Consider the following 15,816-nt stretch of genomic DNA (forward strand, 5'->3'; position numbering starts at 1 on the left):
TAGATGCATATATATGATTATTCAGATCCACAAAAGTACCAACATACCATTGTGATAGTGTCAGATGTTGGATGAAATACCATACTAATGAAAACCGCCACAGATTGAAGTCATGTTAAAATGTTTGTGTACTGATCAACATCAATGATACTTGTACAGATCAGATTTTCAACATGTGCATGAGAAAAGTAATAAGTATACTTCATTGTTTAATAACTTTGCAAGCACGAACTAATAACTATAGATAATGAGAGAGGGACGGAGAGTATTCCTGATAATAGGTTTATGATCGTCATTAGTAATCTAGTCCATATTGTCTTTTGTTTAGTGTGTGATTTTCTCATGTATTGTTTTGTTTGTATTTTGTAGGTTAGAAAGACCTATTTCTTTTTGACGTTTTGTGATGGGTGTGGAAAGTCGCTATTCCAGAGTTTGATGTGTAAGACTTGCAACATTCGGTTCCACCAGAGATGTATAAACAGGGTGTCTTTACTATGTCCCTGGCACGACGCCATCGATATACACAAGCCGTATGTATACAATATCATCGTAATCACTCCATTTAACTTTCTATAAATAATTTGATTTGAAATCAATATTATCAAGGTCTAATAATTACAGATTTTCTTACTGAATGAAAATAATTAACTTTGAATTCTCTGATGTATGAAAAAACAACGAAGGCGGATAATGCTAATGCATCAGTGCTATTGCAGGTTTTCTTTTCATGAAGTTTTCATCGAAATATTTTCATTATATCGATTGATTACTGAATTGCTTTTTAAAATTCTTTGCTCTGTTATCTTTTATACAATGCCTCAAAGTCTATCACCAGTAGATTTGCTGTGTTGCCTACTGATATTTATCGGTTTCTGTTGAAAACAGATGGTTGTTATCTTAAATTCTTTTGATGGGATTGGGTTGGTATTAAATGAACTTTCTAGTGTCATCTGCTTATTCTGGGTGTAGTTTATTTTTTACAGTTTTTCTCAAAATCATTGAGTGTTTATGTTATCATTTGAATAATTTTTGTTTTGCTTGTATTCACATATAAAAATGAAATAATGAACACAGAGGATGGTGTACATGTTAAGTGGGATCTAATGTTACAACATTACTTACTTCAGGATTCTAAATTCATTGAATATTTTCTATTGCTTTTGTGATTCCATCTATTAAATGCACCAGTTTTTTTTTATTTTGTTCCTATATGACTTCACTATTTAATGCAAGAGTTTCTGCATCCTATTCCTAAGTTTGCTACTGTTTTCCTACCTTGATGAATATGCCTTTGAAATGCCCAAGAAGACTGAAGAAACAATACAAAACATCCCAGCTTTCATAATTTGTAAAGGATATATAAATTCAGCTTTGATTTTTTTCCAAACATGCTCTGAATTTTCAGTTTGCCTACTGTGGATGTTGATAATACGTATTATATTCGAAACCGAAATCCGACAATATCCAGTAACCATCGTAACAAGCCAACGCCACCTCTTGGGCACAGAGAGCGTTCTACATCCGCTCCCAATGTTTGCCTTATAAACGTTGGTGATGCGTCGGTGACGGAGGTAGGTGTCGCCGGTTACATGGTGACGACTGCATTGTTCAGCTGTTGTGGTGTCTAACAGTATCTAGTAGTGGCCTACCAGTCTCTCCTCACTAGCCAATGGGATTTGTCTAATCTAGGTCATGAGGTCAAGGTCATGGACAATTTTCATGATTCTTTAAGTAAAATTATACAGAGTTATCTCTCTTTGTCATTGGTGTTGATTTCACAATCAATTCCCGTTACTAAGAGCAGGTAACTCTATATTGACAATGTATTAATATATCAGTTTATTTTCCCATTAAGAAAAATTTGAATTGAACATTTCTAAAATTTAAAAAATAAATTGAGTATTCAATATCTAATGACCAAGAGAGAAGACAAATGTCACAGATTACTGCCAGGACTGACTGTTCCATTGCCTTTTTGGGTGGCTTGCACTAACTTTTTTTTTCTTTTCTATGTATGTATACATGTTGTATCCCCTTCCTTAGATGTATATGTTAGCTATGTATTTTTATTGTATTTCTATTTTGTTTGCGTATATGTAGATTCTCTCAGTCCATGGCTGATCCCCGCAAAGTTTCGCCGTCCCGATCTTTTTCATCTGAAAAATCCTCCTCGGTACCTAATGTGTCCGCATTAATAACGTCCTCCAGCTGTGATTACGAGGTAGGTACTATCTGACAGGACCCGAGACATAGTGATAAGTTACTACACACATCAGTGATTACGAGGTAGGTACTATCTGACAGGACCTGAGACATACTAATATATTACTACACACATAAGTGATTATGAAGTTTGTACTATCTGACAGGACCCGAGACATACTGCTAAGTTACTACACACATAAATGATTATGAAGTTGGTACTATCTGACAGGACTCGAGACATACTGCTAAGTTACTACACACATAAGTGATTATGAAGTTGGTACTATCTGACAGGACCCGAGACATACTGCTAAGTTACTACACACATAAGTGATTATGAAGTTGGTACTATCTGACAGGACTCGAGACATACTGATAAATTACTACACACATAAGTGATTATGAAGTTGGTACTATCTGACAGGACTCGATATTTACTGCTTAGTTACTACACACATCAATGAGTTTACCTCAACTTACAGCTTTATAGTGACAACATCCTCGATATTCCAGGGGTTACTATCACTGTCGTTTTATTCACCCCTGGACTTACCAAATCTTAAGGCATTTCAGGAGAAATAAACTGACTAATCACAGGCCTGTGCTGAGACTTCATTTGAAGATTTTCAGAGAATGACCGAGTAATAAAACCCCAACTTTGAATTCACACAGTGTACTATTATTTGAATGTTACGATGTACATTAAGGAACCAAACTACTACATCTGTTGTTTCACACAGAGCCTTCAGTTTTGCTATGACTTTGTCCAGGGGTGATAATAGCCTCAGGAATATCAAGGATGAGTTAGCAGGGTAGCTGTGACCTAAGTCAGAGAGGTTTACTGGGTCTCCACAGTTGGTTTGTATCTTGTACAAATATTCTCCCTCAGTAAGCGACTCAATAACACTTTGCTGCCTCAATTTGAGACAAATGTTACATTAACATGATACATAGATGTGCCCTTGACTTTCAATTTAAACAATTTGACATTTAAAGGCCCACTACCTTTTTTAAAACGGCTTTTTTACCCAAGTTTGTTTGGAGAAATCTGGGCCTGAAATGAAGTCTGTTTTTGACCTTTTGACCTTGTGACAGAACACCATGATGTGTGTAGTAACTTGGCTGATATGTCCTACAATAATCTGGTGTCAGATGTGAAGTTGGGCGGGACTTACAGGTAATCAATACTGGGCTCTATATAGGTGTCCATATCAGCAATTAGGACTGGGCGCCTGCTCCTATCATAGCATGCACATACTAATAGGTGGCACAGTAGCCTATATCTTAACAAAGGATCTTAAATGAGTGCTCATTCATAGGAGATTTTATGAAACAAGGCTTAAGAAGTTTTTAGTTTTTGAGCCTTTATCAGTTAAAATTTAAACTTCAAGACAAGTTTCATGAAATCTCCTATGACATAAACACAAACTTAAGATACTTTTTATCACATAACTACAACAACAAACATTTCGAAGAAATTCACATCAAAATGTGTTACAAATGTCCAATGGAAGCGGCCATTTTGTCATGCCATCCTTAAATCTTTATGTCAAGTCATTGTTGAGTAATGTCATAATCATGACGTCATGATGAATTTCCAGCCAATGACATGCCATCTTACTGGCAGATTTTGTGATAAATTTACAGTCAAATATAGCTATGATATATACCAATTATTAATCAGAACTAGTTCCTGATAATAGATGTAGCAATGTATTTAGTTGTTTTTTAGTTATCTTTGTTAACATTTTGCTATATATTTCTATTGAGTTGTTTGATGTAAACTTCAACATTTTATGCAGCATTGTGAAGTTTTTCAAGACATTGCAGACCAATATCTTATTAAAATATTTGAATGAAGAAATCATTTGAACTGTATAAGTTATTGGTGAATTATTGATATGTTGTGCTTATAATTTAATGTAGTGGTGCTGATAGAAAATATCATTGGGGTTCAGTTATCCTCAAGCCTCCAGTTGTACTATGACATGGTCCAGTGGTAGTAACCCCTAGAATATGGAGGATGGGGCTCAGTGTGGTCATATAGCATAAAATGTTGGTCAATGTTGGGTTGGAAAGTCAGTCCCCCATTGTATCAGTGTGAGAGCCGGGGGATGTTGACTGTGGTTTCTATGCCTCTCTGTCCACCTCTCCATCCAGCAATTTACAGTAATGTGTCCTGTACATATGACACCTAAAAGCACTCTCTATATCTAGGCTATATCTCTCACATTACTAACTGGAATGCTTGATATAATCTTAGATTCATCTAGGTGATCTAAAACAGGTCTGTATTTTGACCTTTTACCTGAAAGAAGAAGCTTAATTGGGCCCTTTTGCTTATGTTGTTAATTTAATAGGGTACATGTATTACCAAATTGAGGCAATGTTTCAAAAGAAGGTGGTCAGTACTGCTCAGTAAATGTTTCAAACTTTCTACTGTAAAAAAATTATTAATGGATGAAAAAGGATGTAGCAATATTTTGTCATAAATTCAGATTGTATTTGAACTTTGACCTTTATCTAACAAAACATTTGGTGGACTTAAGCTCCTGAATTGTCTTGCCATATTGTTAACGGTTGAAGGGGAAGTTATGTATGTGTGTATTGTTTCAGTGTTGTAAAGTTGGAATGTTACATTTCTGTAATAGCTGTACACAGTGGTTTTATGTTCATTGCTCAATTAATGTTACATTTCTGTAATAGATGTACACAGTGGTTTGATATTCACTGCTCAATGAATGTTACATTTCTGTAATAGATGTACACAGTGGTTTGATGTTCATTGCTCAATGAATGTTATATTTCTGTAATAGATGTACACATTGGTTTGATGTTCATTGCTCAATGAATGTTACATTTCTGTAATAGATGTACACAGTGGTCTTATGTTCATTGCTCAATGAATGTTACATTTCTGTAATAGATGTACACAGTGGTTTGATGTTCATTGTTGTGTGTAATATGAAGATATTTTATGGAAAAAGATTACTGAGAAATAGCTGAAAAAAGTTTCAAAGTGATACTTGAGCATCAAGTGTTGACTTCATCGCACATAGCATGTGGTACAGTTAGATTTTACCATTGAAATAGACTGTCAATGTTTTATGCATGTAATAGTAACATAATACGTAGTTAAACCATGGTATAGACCATGGTATAGATGGTGACAAGTATTAACACGAATCTACGATATTGTCAGTAGAATTTGTGAAAGGCATGACGTTCAAAAGAACTGATTTGATAAATTTATTGATTAACATTTTAAAATATAATTGAAAATCTTATTTTGATTTAGTATAATACAGTTGAACCTTGTTATATTAAATACAAAAAGTTTGTGAGACTTTCATAAAGATATAGATGCCTGGTAGTATAAACCAACTTTCTTGCACTTAGCAATCAAAGTAAATAAGCAAAACGTTTACATCGATAAATATTTTCTACTTGCCCATTATATTTCATATTTATAGATAGAAATTTCTATTCAATTTTCAAATCTGCGAATCTTGATATTCATGAATTTGTTTTGAAATAAAAATCACGAAAATTAATAGCGACAAAAGAAGTTGGTATATGGTATCGGTGTGAGTCTAGCATACAATCTAACTATAAAAGGATTGACTAAATCATGTTTGATCAAGGCAAAAGAAACCAGATCTGAGTGTTATAAAAAGATTAATGTGAATTAACGAGTTTCAACAGTAGTTTGTAATGAGTATCGGAGGTTTTGTGAAGTGTTTGTTCTCTCACAGATTACGAAGAACACATCTTGCATTGTTACTAACACAGGTTTTAGAACATCTATAAAGCATAATGCAGTTGTGATTTGTCAATGATACATTGATCAGTAATGTTTTCTGTGTTTTGGTCTGTCTCCCTACTGTTATTACGTGCACCCCAATCTCAACTGTTGTACTTTATTAAGGCATGCGTACTTGTGACTCCATATTTTTTCTGTTGTTTGGCAATTACAGTTCGGAGAAGTGTTTGACCCTCAAAGTATTGCATCGTCAAATAAACTACAGGTAAATCTTCACCCTTATAATAAACAGAAAATCATCATCATGTATCATTTTATTGGGTACAAAGTTAATATAAAATCGGAAAAAATAGTCTTCTTCTTTTTTTTCCAAAGCACCTTGTCCTTGTCAGACATTAGTTGTAAGGTACTTAGAAAATAAGGACACATTCATCATGATCCAGTGAAAATCTCATCCTAAGGGATGCATCTATTGAAATGAAGGAAAATTTAAATATATATTAAGAACTCAATATCATTGTTCTTTATGATAAAAAAGAAACTTTCACCATTTTAGAAATATATCAATAAATAATAAATATATGTTCATCATTCCTAGTCAGGGCGTAGATATTCATCATTCCGAGTCAGGGCGTAGATATTCATCATTCCTAGTCAGGGCGTAGATATTCATCTGTCCTAGTCAGGGCGTAGATATTCATCTGTCCTAGTCAGGGCTTAGATATTCATCTGTCCTAGTCAGGGCGTAGATATTCATCTGTCCTAGTCAGGGCGTAGATATTCATCATTCCTAGTCAGGGCGTAGATATTCATCATTCCGAGTCAGGGCGTAGATATTCATCATTCCGAGTCAGGGCGTAGATATTCATCATTCCGAGTCAGGGCGTAGATATTCATCTGTCCTAGTCAGGGCGTAGATATTCATCTGTCCTAGTCAGGGCGTAGATATTCATCATTCCGAGTCAGGGCGTAGATATTCATCTGTCCTAGTCAGGGCGTAGATATTCATCTGTCCTAGTCAGGGCGTAGATATTCATCATTCCGAGTCAGGGCGTAGATATTCATCTGTCCTAGTCAGGGCTTAGATATTCATCTGTCCTAGTCAGGGCGTAGATATTCATCTGTCCTAGTCAGGGCGTAGATATTCATCATTCCGAGTCAGGGCGTAGATATTCATCTGTCCTAGTCAGGGCGTAGATATTCATCATTCCGAGTCAGGGCGTAGATATTCATCATTCCTAGTCAGGGCGTAGATATTCATCATTCCGAGTCAGGGCGTAGATATTCATCATTCCGAGTCAGGGCGTAGATATTCATCATTCCGAGTCAGGGCGTAGATATTCATCATTCCTAGTCAGGGCGTAGATATTCATCATTCCGAGTCAGGGCGTAGATATTCATCATTCCGAGTCAGGGCGTAGATATTCATCTGTCTTAGTCAGGGCGTAGATATTCATCATTCCGAGTCAGGGCGTAGATATTCATCATTCCGAGTCAGGGCGTAGATATTCATCATTCCGAGTCAGGGCGTAGATATTCATCATCATTCCGAGTCAGGGCGTAGATATTCATCATTCCGAGTCAGGGCGTAGATATTCATCATTCCGAGTCAGGGCGTAGATATTCATCATTCCGAGTCAGGGCGTAGATATTCATCATTCCGAGTCAGGGCGTAGATATTCATCATTCCTAGTCAGGGCGTAGATATTCATCTGTCCTAGTCAGGGCGTAGATATTCATCTGTCCTAGTCAGGGCTTAGATATTCATCTGTCCTAGTCAGGGGGTAGATATTCATCTGTCCTAGTCAGGGGGTAGATATTCATCTGTCCTAGTCAGGGCGTAGATATTCATCATTCCGAGTCAGGGCGTAGATATTCATCATCAGAGTATTCAGTCAGGGCGTAGATATTCATCATTCCTAGTCAGGGCGTAGATATTCATCATTCCTAGTCAGGGCGTAGATATTCATATTCCTAGTCAGGGCTAGATATTCATCTGTCAGGGGGTAGTATATTCATCTGTCTTGTCAAGGGGTAGATATTTATATGTCCTAGTCAGGGGGTAGATATTCATCTGTCCTAGTCAGGGGGAAGATATTCATCTGTCCTAGTCAGGGGGTAGATATTTATCTGTCTTAGTCAGGGGGTAGATATTCATAGTCTGTCCTAGTCAGGGGGTAGATATTCATCTGTCCTTAGTCAGGGGGTAGATATTCATCTGTCTTAGTCAGGGGGTAGATATTCATCTGTCCTAGTCAGGGGGTAGATATTCATCTGTCCTAGTCAGGGGGTAGATATTCATCTGTCCTAGTCAGGGGGTAGATATTCATCTGTCCTAGTCAGGGGGTAGATATTCATCTGTCCTAGTCAGGGGGTAGATATTCATCTGTCCTAGTCAGGTTGTAGATATTCATCTGTCTTAGTCAGGGGGTAGATATTCATCTGTCCTAGTCAGGGGGTAGATATTCATCTGTCCTAGTCAGGGGGTAGATATTCATCTGTCCTAGTCAGGGGGTAGATATTCATCTGTCCTAGTCAGGGGGTAGATATTCATCTGTCCTAGTCAGGGGGTAGATATTCATCTGTCCTAGTCAAGTTGTAGATATTCATCTGTATTAGTCAGGGCGTAGATATTCATCTGTCCTCGTCTAGGGGTAGATATTCATCTGTCCTAATCAAGGGGTAGATATTCATCTGTTCTAGTCAGGGGGTAGATAATTATCTGTCTTAGTCAGGGGGTAGATATTCATCTGTCTTAGTCCGGGGGTAGATATCTATATTTCCTAGTCAGGGGTAGATATTCATCTGTCTTAGTCAAGGGGTAGACATTCATCCGTCCTAGTCAAGGGGTAGATATTCATCTGTCCTAGTCAGGGGGTAGATATTCATCTGTCCTAGTCAGGGGGGAAATATTCATCTGTCCTAGTCAGGGGGTAGATATTCATCTGTCTTAGTCAAGGGGTGGATATTCATCTGTCCTAGTCAAGGGGTAGATATTTATCTGTCCTAGTCAAGGGGTAGATATCCATTAATTTTCTTTAGATTACTTCCATTCATGAAAGGAAAGGGGTGTTTCGAATTCAAATGATAATCAATACAATGATAGACTGATGGGGTCAAACCTGCCTAAGTGACCACCTCTGTATAAAGGCCACTTGCTTGATAAGACAACATTCTAAGGGTCCCTTAAGGCCAATTTCAACACAATTTGACCTATTTTTTATGTAAAGACTATTTCTATTGGTCACATGGGTGGTCTTTATAGACAGGTTTGACTGTGCTTGTATAACTGATGATTGAATTCTAGCGACTGTTATTTGTGGGTAAATTTGTAATTTTGATAGGTGTGTTATATTGAGGTTATCACAGCAATCAATATAGGGAGAGATTTGTATAGGCAATGTCTGATGTCTAAATCCTTTTGTCATTAAAAATCAGTGTACCTCCATAATTACAACATATAGAAATTACTAATTAACACATGTTGGGGAGAATTTTGGCGAGTGAATGACTGCATGTTTTGTGTAAGCTACCCGCTGTGGAAATTTCCACGATAAAGTCTGGAGAGTGCTTGTGAGTATGATATGTATATAACTGTAGACTTTGTATCATACTGTATCTAATATAGACATATATATGCTTCTTTAGCATTAACAGATTTGTAGTACAGATAACCTCTATACTTACATGTTTGTAACAGTTTGTTATAAAAATAACTGAAATGTGTGAATTCTCACGGCTTATGCTTGTTGTTTTACAGGGCTTTGATCGTTACGTAAATCCTGCTATAGTAACGGCAACAGGTATGTAAAGTAATCAAAATCTAGGATTAAACCTACTCAAAAAAAATACCTCCAAAAAAACCCTTTTTGTTTAATAAAAGATTAAATATCCTGGTTTTCCAAATTATTAAATTCCAAGGTCAAATTTTGTTAAAGGCCAATTACCTTTCCGGAGCAAAATATAAAGGTTTCTTAAAAACCCATTAATAACATCAGAAAATGCGTACTGATGACCTAAAATAAGGTTACGACACCAAACATATGCAAGATTTCCTGCGTAATATATGAAAACAATGGAGAGTCAATTCGCTGTTTTGCCGTCTGGCGCAGTGATAGTCAACTACCGCCCGGTATTTAGGACGACGGCGGGAAACATAATACGACCCGCGTTATGAAAATAAACATTTTATTTATTTTAATCAAATCGTTCAGAAGGTGATGATAAATATAGTATTAACGGTAAGTTAATAATTTTTGCGGCTCTACAAAATTATCGATCTTGTTTTGCATTCCCATTTTAAAAATTTAAAGCCGTTTCGGAACTGTAGTGGGCCTTTAATGCAGAGGTAAAACAGGGTAGCATAAAATTTTATCCATAATCATGTTTTCACATTAACCATGAAAATAACGAAAGATTCCATGCAACAAACTTTTTGTGTTACACAGTAATAATTTCAAAAAGTCTGGTTTGGTTTTCCTTTTTCACAAAGTTCATTCACATCGTCCAGGCAATAAATTGTCCAGTTCATAGTTTGTGTAACATGTTGATGGATGTGATTAATCATTTATTTCCATCAGATCAATCCTCTGTGTATTAAGGTGACATATTTCTATTTACTTCAGAGCCCATTATCCGTGTGAACCATTCCGCTCACAGTCCTCCTAACAGTACGCCGGACTCCCCCACAAATTCAGGAGCCCACCATCAGAAGTCTAGTTCCACTGATGTGGACCGTAGAATTCGGGTAAGTACTCCAAACTCTCCCACAAATTCAGGAGCCCACCATTACAGGTCTAGTTCCACTGATGTGGACCGTAGAATTCGGTTAAGTACTCCAAACTCTGCTACAACTTAAATAGCCCACCATCAGAAGTTTAGTTCCACTGATGTGGACCGTAGAAATCGGCTAAGTACTTCAAACTCTCCTACAACTTAAGGAGCCCACCATCACAGGTCTAGTTCCACTGATTTGGACCGTAGAATTCGGGTAAGTACTCCAAACTCTCCTACAACTTAAGGAGCCCAGCATCAGAAGTTTAGTTCCACTGATGTGGACCGTAGAATTCGGTTAAATACTCTAAACTCTCCTACAACTTAAGGAGCCCACCATTACAGGTCTAGTTCCACTGATGTGGACCGTAGAATTCGGTTAAGTACTCCAAACACTCCTACAACTTAAGGCCTCATCATCACAATTCTAGTTCCACTAATGTGGACAGAAGGATCAAGGTAAGTAAGCCAAGTTCTCCCACAAATTCAAGAGCCTACCATCAGAAGTCTAGTTCTAGTTCTATTTCTAGATAAATTCTTTGCGTAATGATAATGTTCACAACCAGTGAATATTTCATATGTGATGTTTCGATGACCAATACGGTACGACGGACGTATACACAGCATATATACTTAAAAGTTGTGGAACAAATATCATTACATTGACAACTTTGTAAAAATGCAAATGGAAAAATCAACCTGTAATTGATTGTTGTAGTGCAATCGTTGTGTAAGTACTCCTGTGACAATATCATAACATATAAACCACACTTTACAGGCTGAGGAAAATGTTTAGAAAAACTTCTGATCTCTGTAGTCATAAATTCTTGTAATAAGTCAAACCTGTCTATAAGGACCACTGAAGGGGAGACTGTTACTATAGAAAGGTTGCTTTTATTGACAGGTTGAGGCTTTCATGCCAGCCAGCCAGCCAGTATATACCAGATATTCCGTCTTTGCATATTACAGAGTTAGCTCCCCTGCGGGTAGGCATCGATTGTTACGTCATTATTTTGTGAGCGAAATTCATGCCATTTCTCCGAAAAGTATGACGTTACGCTCGAAAACACGACGTCACAATCGATACCTACCTGCAAGGGCAGATAACTCTGTAATATGCAAACACAAAATCTGTTAATACACAAAATACTGTACACAGTTTCACAAGAGACATAGGATGTATTTCAATCTTCACTATTAAGAAAGTAGAATTTGTATTCATTGTCGATGCTTGTGTCCACAGCGCCACAGAAGAGACTCGAATGAGGACTGGGAGATTCCTGCAGAAGATATCCAAATGGGTCCCCGGATAGGGTCGGGCTCGTTCGGGACGGTGTATAGGGGGTATTACCACGGCCATGTAGCCATCAAACGACTCAACGTCACAGACCCAACACCTCAACAACTAAAGGCTTTCAAAAATGAAGTAGCGGTTTTAAGGTAAGGGTTTTATAGGCTAGATTCATCAATTAGGAGTCTTGGACACCCAGTAGTCGTCTATAAAGTTGTTCTGAGACTGGCACAATTTCTCAAAACAAACTTAAGTCAAAAATATTTATATAATTTACATAATGACTTAGTCTGCACTTTTGTCTGGAGAAATTTTGACCAGATTCTTATAGATAGCACTATTCTTAAATTCATAAATTAGAAATTAGAAGATTGACTTATATCACAAAACCAGTTTATTCTTTTTTGTTGAAAATCAACGATCTTACATGGGTGACTACGTTAAATAAAGTTCATTAAACATGTTCAATCATTTTATGACTTATCTAGTATAAATAGAAATATAGACAAAGCTCGGGGTTGGAATCTTGGATGTATTACGTTATTACACATGCAAGATTCTTTATTTCTAACCAGTTTATCACCCAAATGTATTAGTATCAAATATTCCTTTATTTACTTTAAATATATATTTTTGCCTTTTTCAGAAAAACAAGTCATATGAATATACTCCTGTTCTCCGGCTGGACCTCACGGCCTCAGCTAGCTATCATCACACAGTGGTGTGAGGGTTCAAGTCTCTACAAACATTTACACATCACAGAAAATCGCTTTGAAATGGTAACACTGATGGAAATCTCGCGACAGACAGCACAGGGCATGGAGTAAGTACATAGGCACCATATCGGTGGGCAATAACTCTGTATTCAAAATATACTTTAAAATGCCAAGGGGAATAACTCTGTATTCAAAATATACTTTAAAATGCTAAGGGGAACTAATGGATTGCATCAATTAAACCTGATAGGCTTTGCTTTGTTATTAGTGAACATTTTACTTATCAATAGAATTACTTCTTTAATAGTTGTCAATACATGGTACATTTGGGTATTTTCAAAATATAAGATTTCATGAACCTAATCTTGAAAAAGTGTGAAGAAACCTTTGAATACACTATTACATGGTGTAGTCGAAAGGTTTTTCACCTTTATTCATTTTCAAAATGTGATATTTGTATATCTGAGATGTATTAATAATTGAATTGAATTGTAGTCATGATTGAAAAATGTATTCATGATTGAATTGTATTCATGTTTGAATTGCATTACTTTTCAGTTATCTACACGCTAAGTCAATTATTCATCGAGATCTGAAGACAAACAGTATCCTTTACAAAGATATTTAGATTATAGCTCTGCTGAAAGGTGACAGTGTCCACTTGTCTGTCTGTCTGTCGGTTCACAGTTGACTTACAGGGAGTGAACAGAAAGCATGTATTCGCCATGTACTTCAACAGTCTATCGTCTATGACTCGCCTGTATCGTTGTACTGGTGTTGAATCTATATACACATCCAGCCAGGGAGCTATTTATAGCACAACGCAGACCACTGTTATGGGAAGTCACATTTTGGATAAATTGCCAATATAATAATGAAATAATACAAGACAAAAACAATATTGCTGTGATATTTCAATTTTTATATGAAAATGTATCTTAATACATCGTCTTTCAGACATTAAAAAATAAAGGTGATAGACCCACAGAATTCAAGTTAATCAAAACTAGAGCACACAATTTCTAATTAACAAAATTTCAATCAGTTAACATAGAAAGTTAAATCTTTGATTACACATATCCACATAAGTTGTAATAATGCTATAGATGGTGCGTTGGAATGTTTGTTAACGCTTGAACCACGCTTAATTCAGGGAATACCCTAACAAATTCGGCGTTGAGCCTGAGCTTCTGTCGCATTTCACCTAACACAGACTTAAAAACATTGTACTCAGGTGAATACGGTGGCTGATACACTACTTTCACACCGTTCCGATCCATCATATGACGAAGAAAGCCACAATTGTCAAGGACAAGGACATCTCCCTGGACAAATACCGGATTCCCGAAATCATTAGTTTCCTGTAGCGCATCAGCAAAAAAGTTTTATCATCTCAAATGCATTGGATGGGCCATTTAGTACATCAAATATCAGTCCAAAATAGTTACAACACACGTTTACCGTTAGTATTTTATTACTTGCGTAACTCTAAAACTCAACGGCTTGGCGACCGGTGGGGGCATGGTCGTATTTACGATTTGCCGATGTCGTTTTCACCGATGCTTCGTCGAAGAAGTGCATTTGTTCAGGTTTAAATGCCATCATTGTTGCTATAAAATTTGTGACGATATCTTCATAGCCTGGTCACAGTCTTTCTACGGGAACAGAATCAAGTTTTTATATGTCATATCCAAGTCTCGTTTCACTGTACAACTTATCAAAGATACGGATGGTACATTATTTGGATCAAATATATTGTCTGACAGTAATTTACTTTGTATTTCACAAAAGTACACACTGGGTTTTACAGTTTTCTCATACTCGATAAAAGCCATTACTTCTGGTGTGATCTTTCTCTCTCTTTCCACATTCTGGGCACGTTTTGGCTCAAGGGAACCACTTGTTATAAAAAGTTTTACAATTTTATGGCATCCTGACTTTGATAGACCCGTGCGATCACTTATTTGTGACAGAGTCAAATCTAATGTGTACATGTCGTTAGTACTTTTCCTCAAACCATATTCTGTTGGTTGACCGGATGTGTAAAATCTACCAGTTGAACTTCTTTTCGTGGGTTTCGACATCCCAACTTTGACAAACCCGTGCGATCACTTATTTGTGACAGAGTCAAATCTTATGTGTACATGTCGTTAATACTTTTCCTCAAACCATATTCTGTTGGTTGACCGGACGTGTAAAATCTACCAGTTGAACTTCTTTTTGTGGGTTTCGACATCTGCTACCATCAAAATCTCTCAAACGCTTCGTCAGCCATTTCTTTTTTGAAAGTGTGACATTTCCCATCCCACGATACAGTCCAGTGAGTAGGTGATGTAACCTTGCGCTATAAATAGATGTTTGCACACTGCCTTGTGTCGATACACAGTACACCTGTACAAGTGAACCGTAGCTGGTAGGCAGCTTTCGGTTCACTCGCTGTAAATCTAATTATCTCTTTTAGTGTAAAACTGAAATTCTGAAAGTGTAATTGACAAATCAGGACATTATCATCTCATTGTGGCATGGTTTCTCTATATCATGTATGCTGTAGATTTGAAGTATTGTAACTTTTGATGTCTATTTGCCTTAACCATTTTCCAGATATATTTTTAACAGATAATTTGACGGTAAAAATAGGTGACTTTGGTCTGGCGACAGTAAAAACGCGATGGAGTGGTTCTCACCAGTTCCAGCAGCCCACGGGGTCTATACTATGGATGGTGTGTACACTTCTTGTGGATTTGTTTGTGGATTACTTACAGGCCCACTACCTTTAAAATTGTTGTTTTTACGTTTTATGTGTATTTAGATGAAAACATAAATACAAAAATCACTTTACAATATAAAGATGTGAAATGAATTTGTTGATCACAATTTCACTTCATGTTCTGACTGTATGTGCTCAATTCACTTCCCTATAGATCTTGCCAAAAATTATTTTCACCTCTCATTTGTAGTTGTAAAATTGAGAGCTATGCATCGAAATTACTGTAATTCTGAAGGTGTTTGTAACTTTTGGTGATGAATTCCATATTGGAAGCTTATCTAGATCCATGAGTATGAAAATA

At 36.7% G+C, this 15,816-nt stretch overlaps 1 protein-coding gene across 5 annotated transcripts in view; it reads left to right on the forward strand.

Moving 5' to 3' along the window:
* Positions 1 to 15,816, forward strand: part of LOC138304804 (serine/threonine-protein kinase B-raf-like) — a 40,905-nt gene that overhangs the window by 10,083 nt on the left and 15,006 nt on the right. For 2 of the 5 annotated variants that reach the window (XM_069245103.1, XM_069245099.1), the window contains exons 6-14: positions 370 to 530; positions 1,406 to 1,571; positions 6,183 to 6,233; positions 9,729 to 9,771; positions 10,594 to 10,715; positions 11,985 to 12,181; positions 12,679 to 12,855; positions 13,307 to 13,353; positions 15,350 to 15,468. In XM_069245103.1, the coding sequence (XP_069101204.1) occupies positions 370 to 530; positions 1,406 to 1,571; positions 6,183 to 6,233; positions 9,729 to 9,771; positions 10,594 to 10,715; positions 11,985 to 12,181; positions 12,679 to 12,855; positions 13,307 to 13,353; positions 15,350 to 15,468 (1,083 nt within the window). Of the gene's footprint in view, positions 1 to 369; positions 531 to 1,405; positions 1,572 to 2,100; positions 2,222 to 6,182; positions 6,234 to 9,728; positions 9,772 to 10,593; positions 10,716 to 11,984; positions 12,182 to 12,678; positions 12,856 to 13,306; positions 13,354 to 15,349; positions 15,469 to 15,816 lie in introns of all 5 variants that reach the window. The other 3 variants (XM_069245100.1, XM_069245101.1, XM_069245102.1) reach the window with 3 other exon arrangements.

This window comes from Argopecten irradians, chromosome 12 (genome assembly GCF_041381155.1).
Source record: "Argopecten irradians isolate NY chromosome 12, Ai_NY, whole genome shotgun sequence".
NCBI lineage: Eukaryota > Metazoa > Mollusca > Bivalvia > Pectinida > Pectinidae > Argopecten > Argopecten irradians.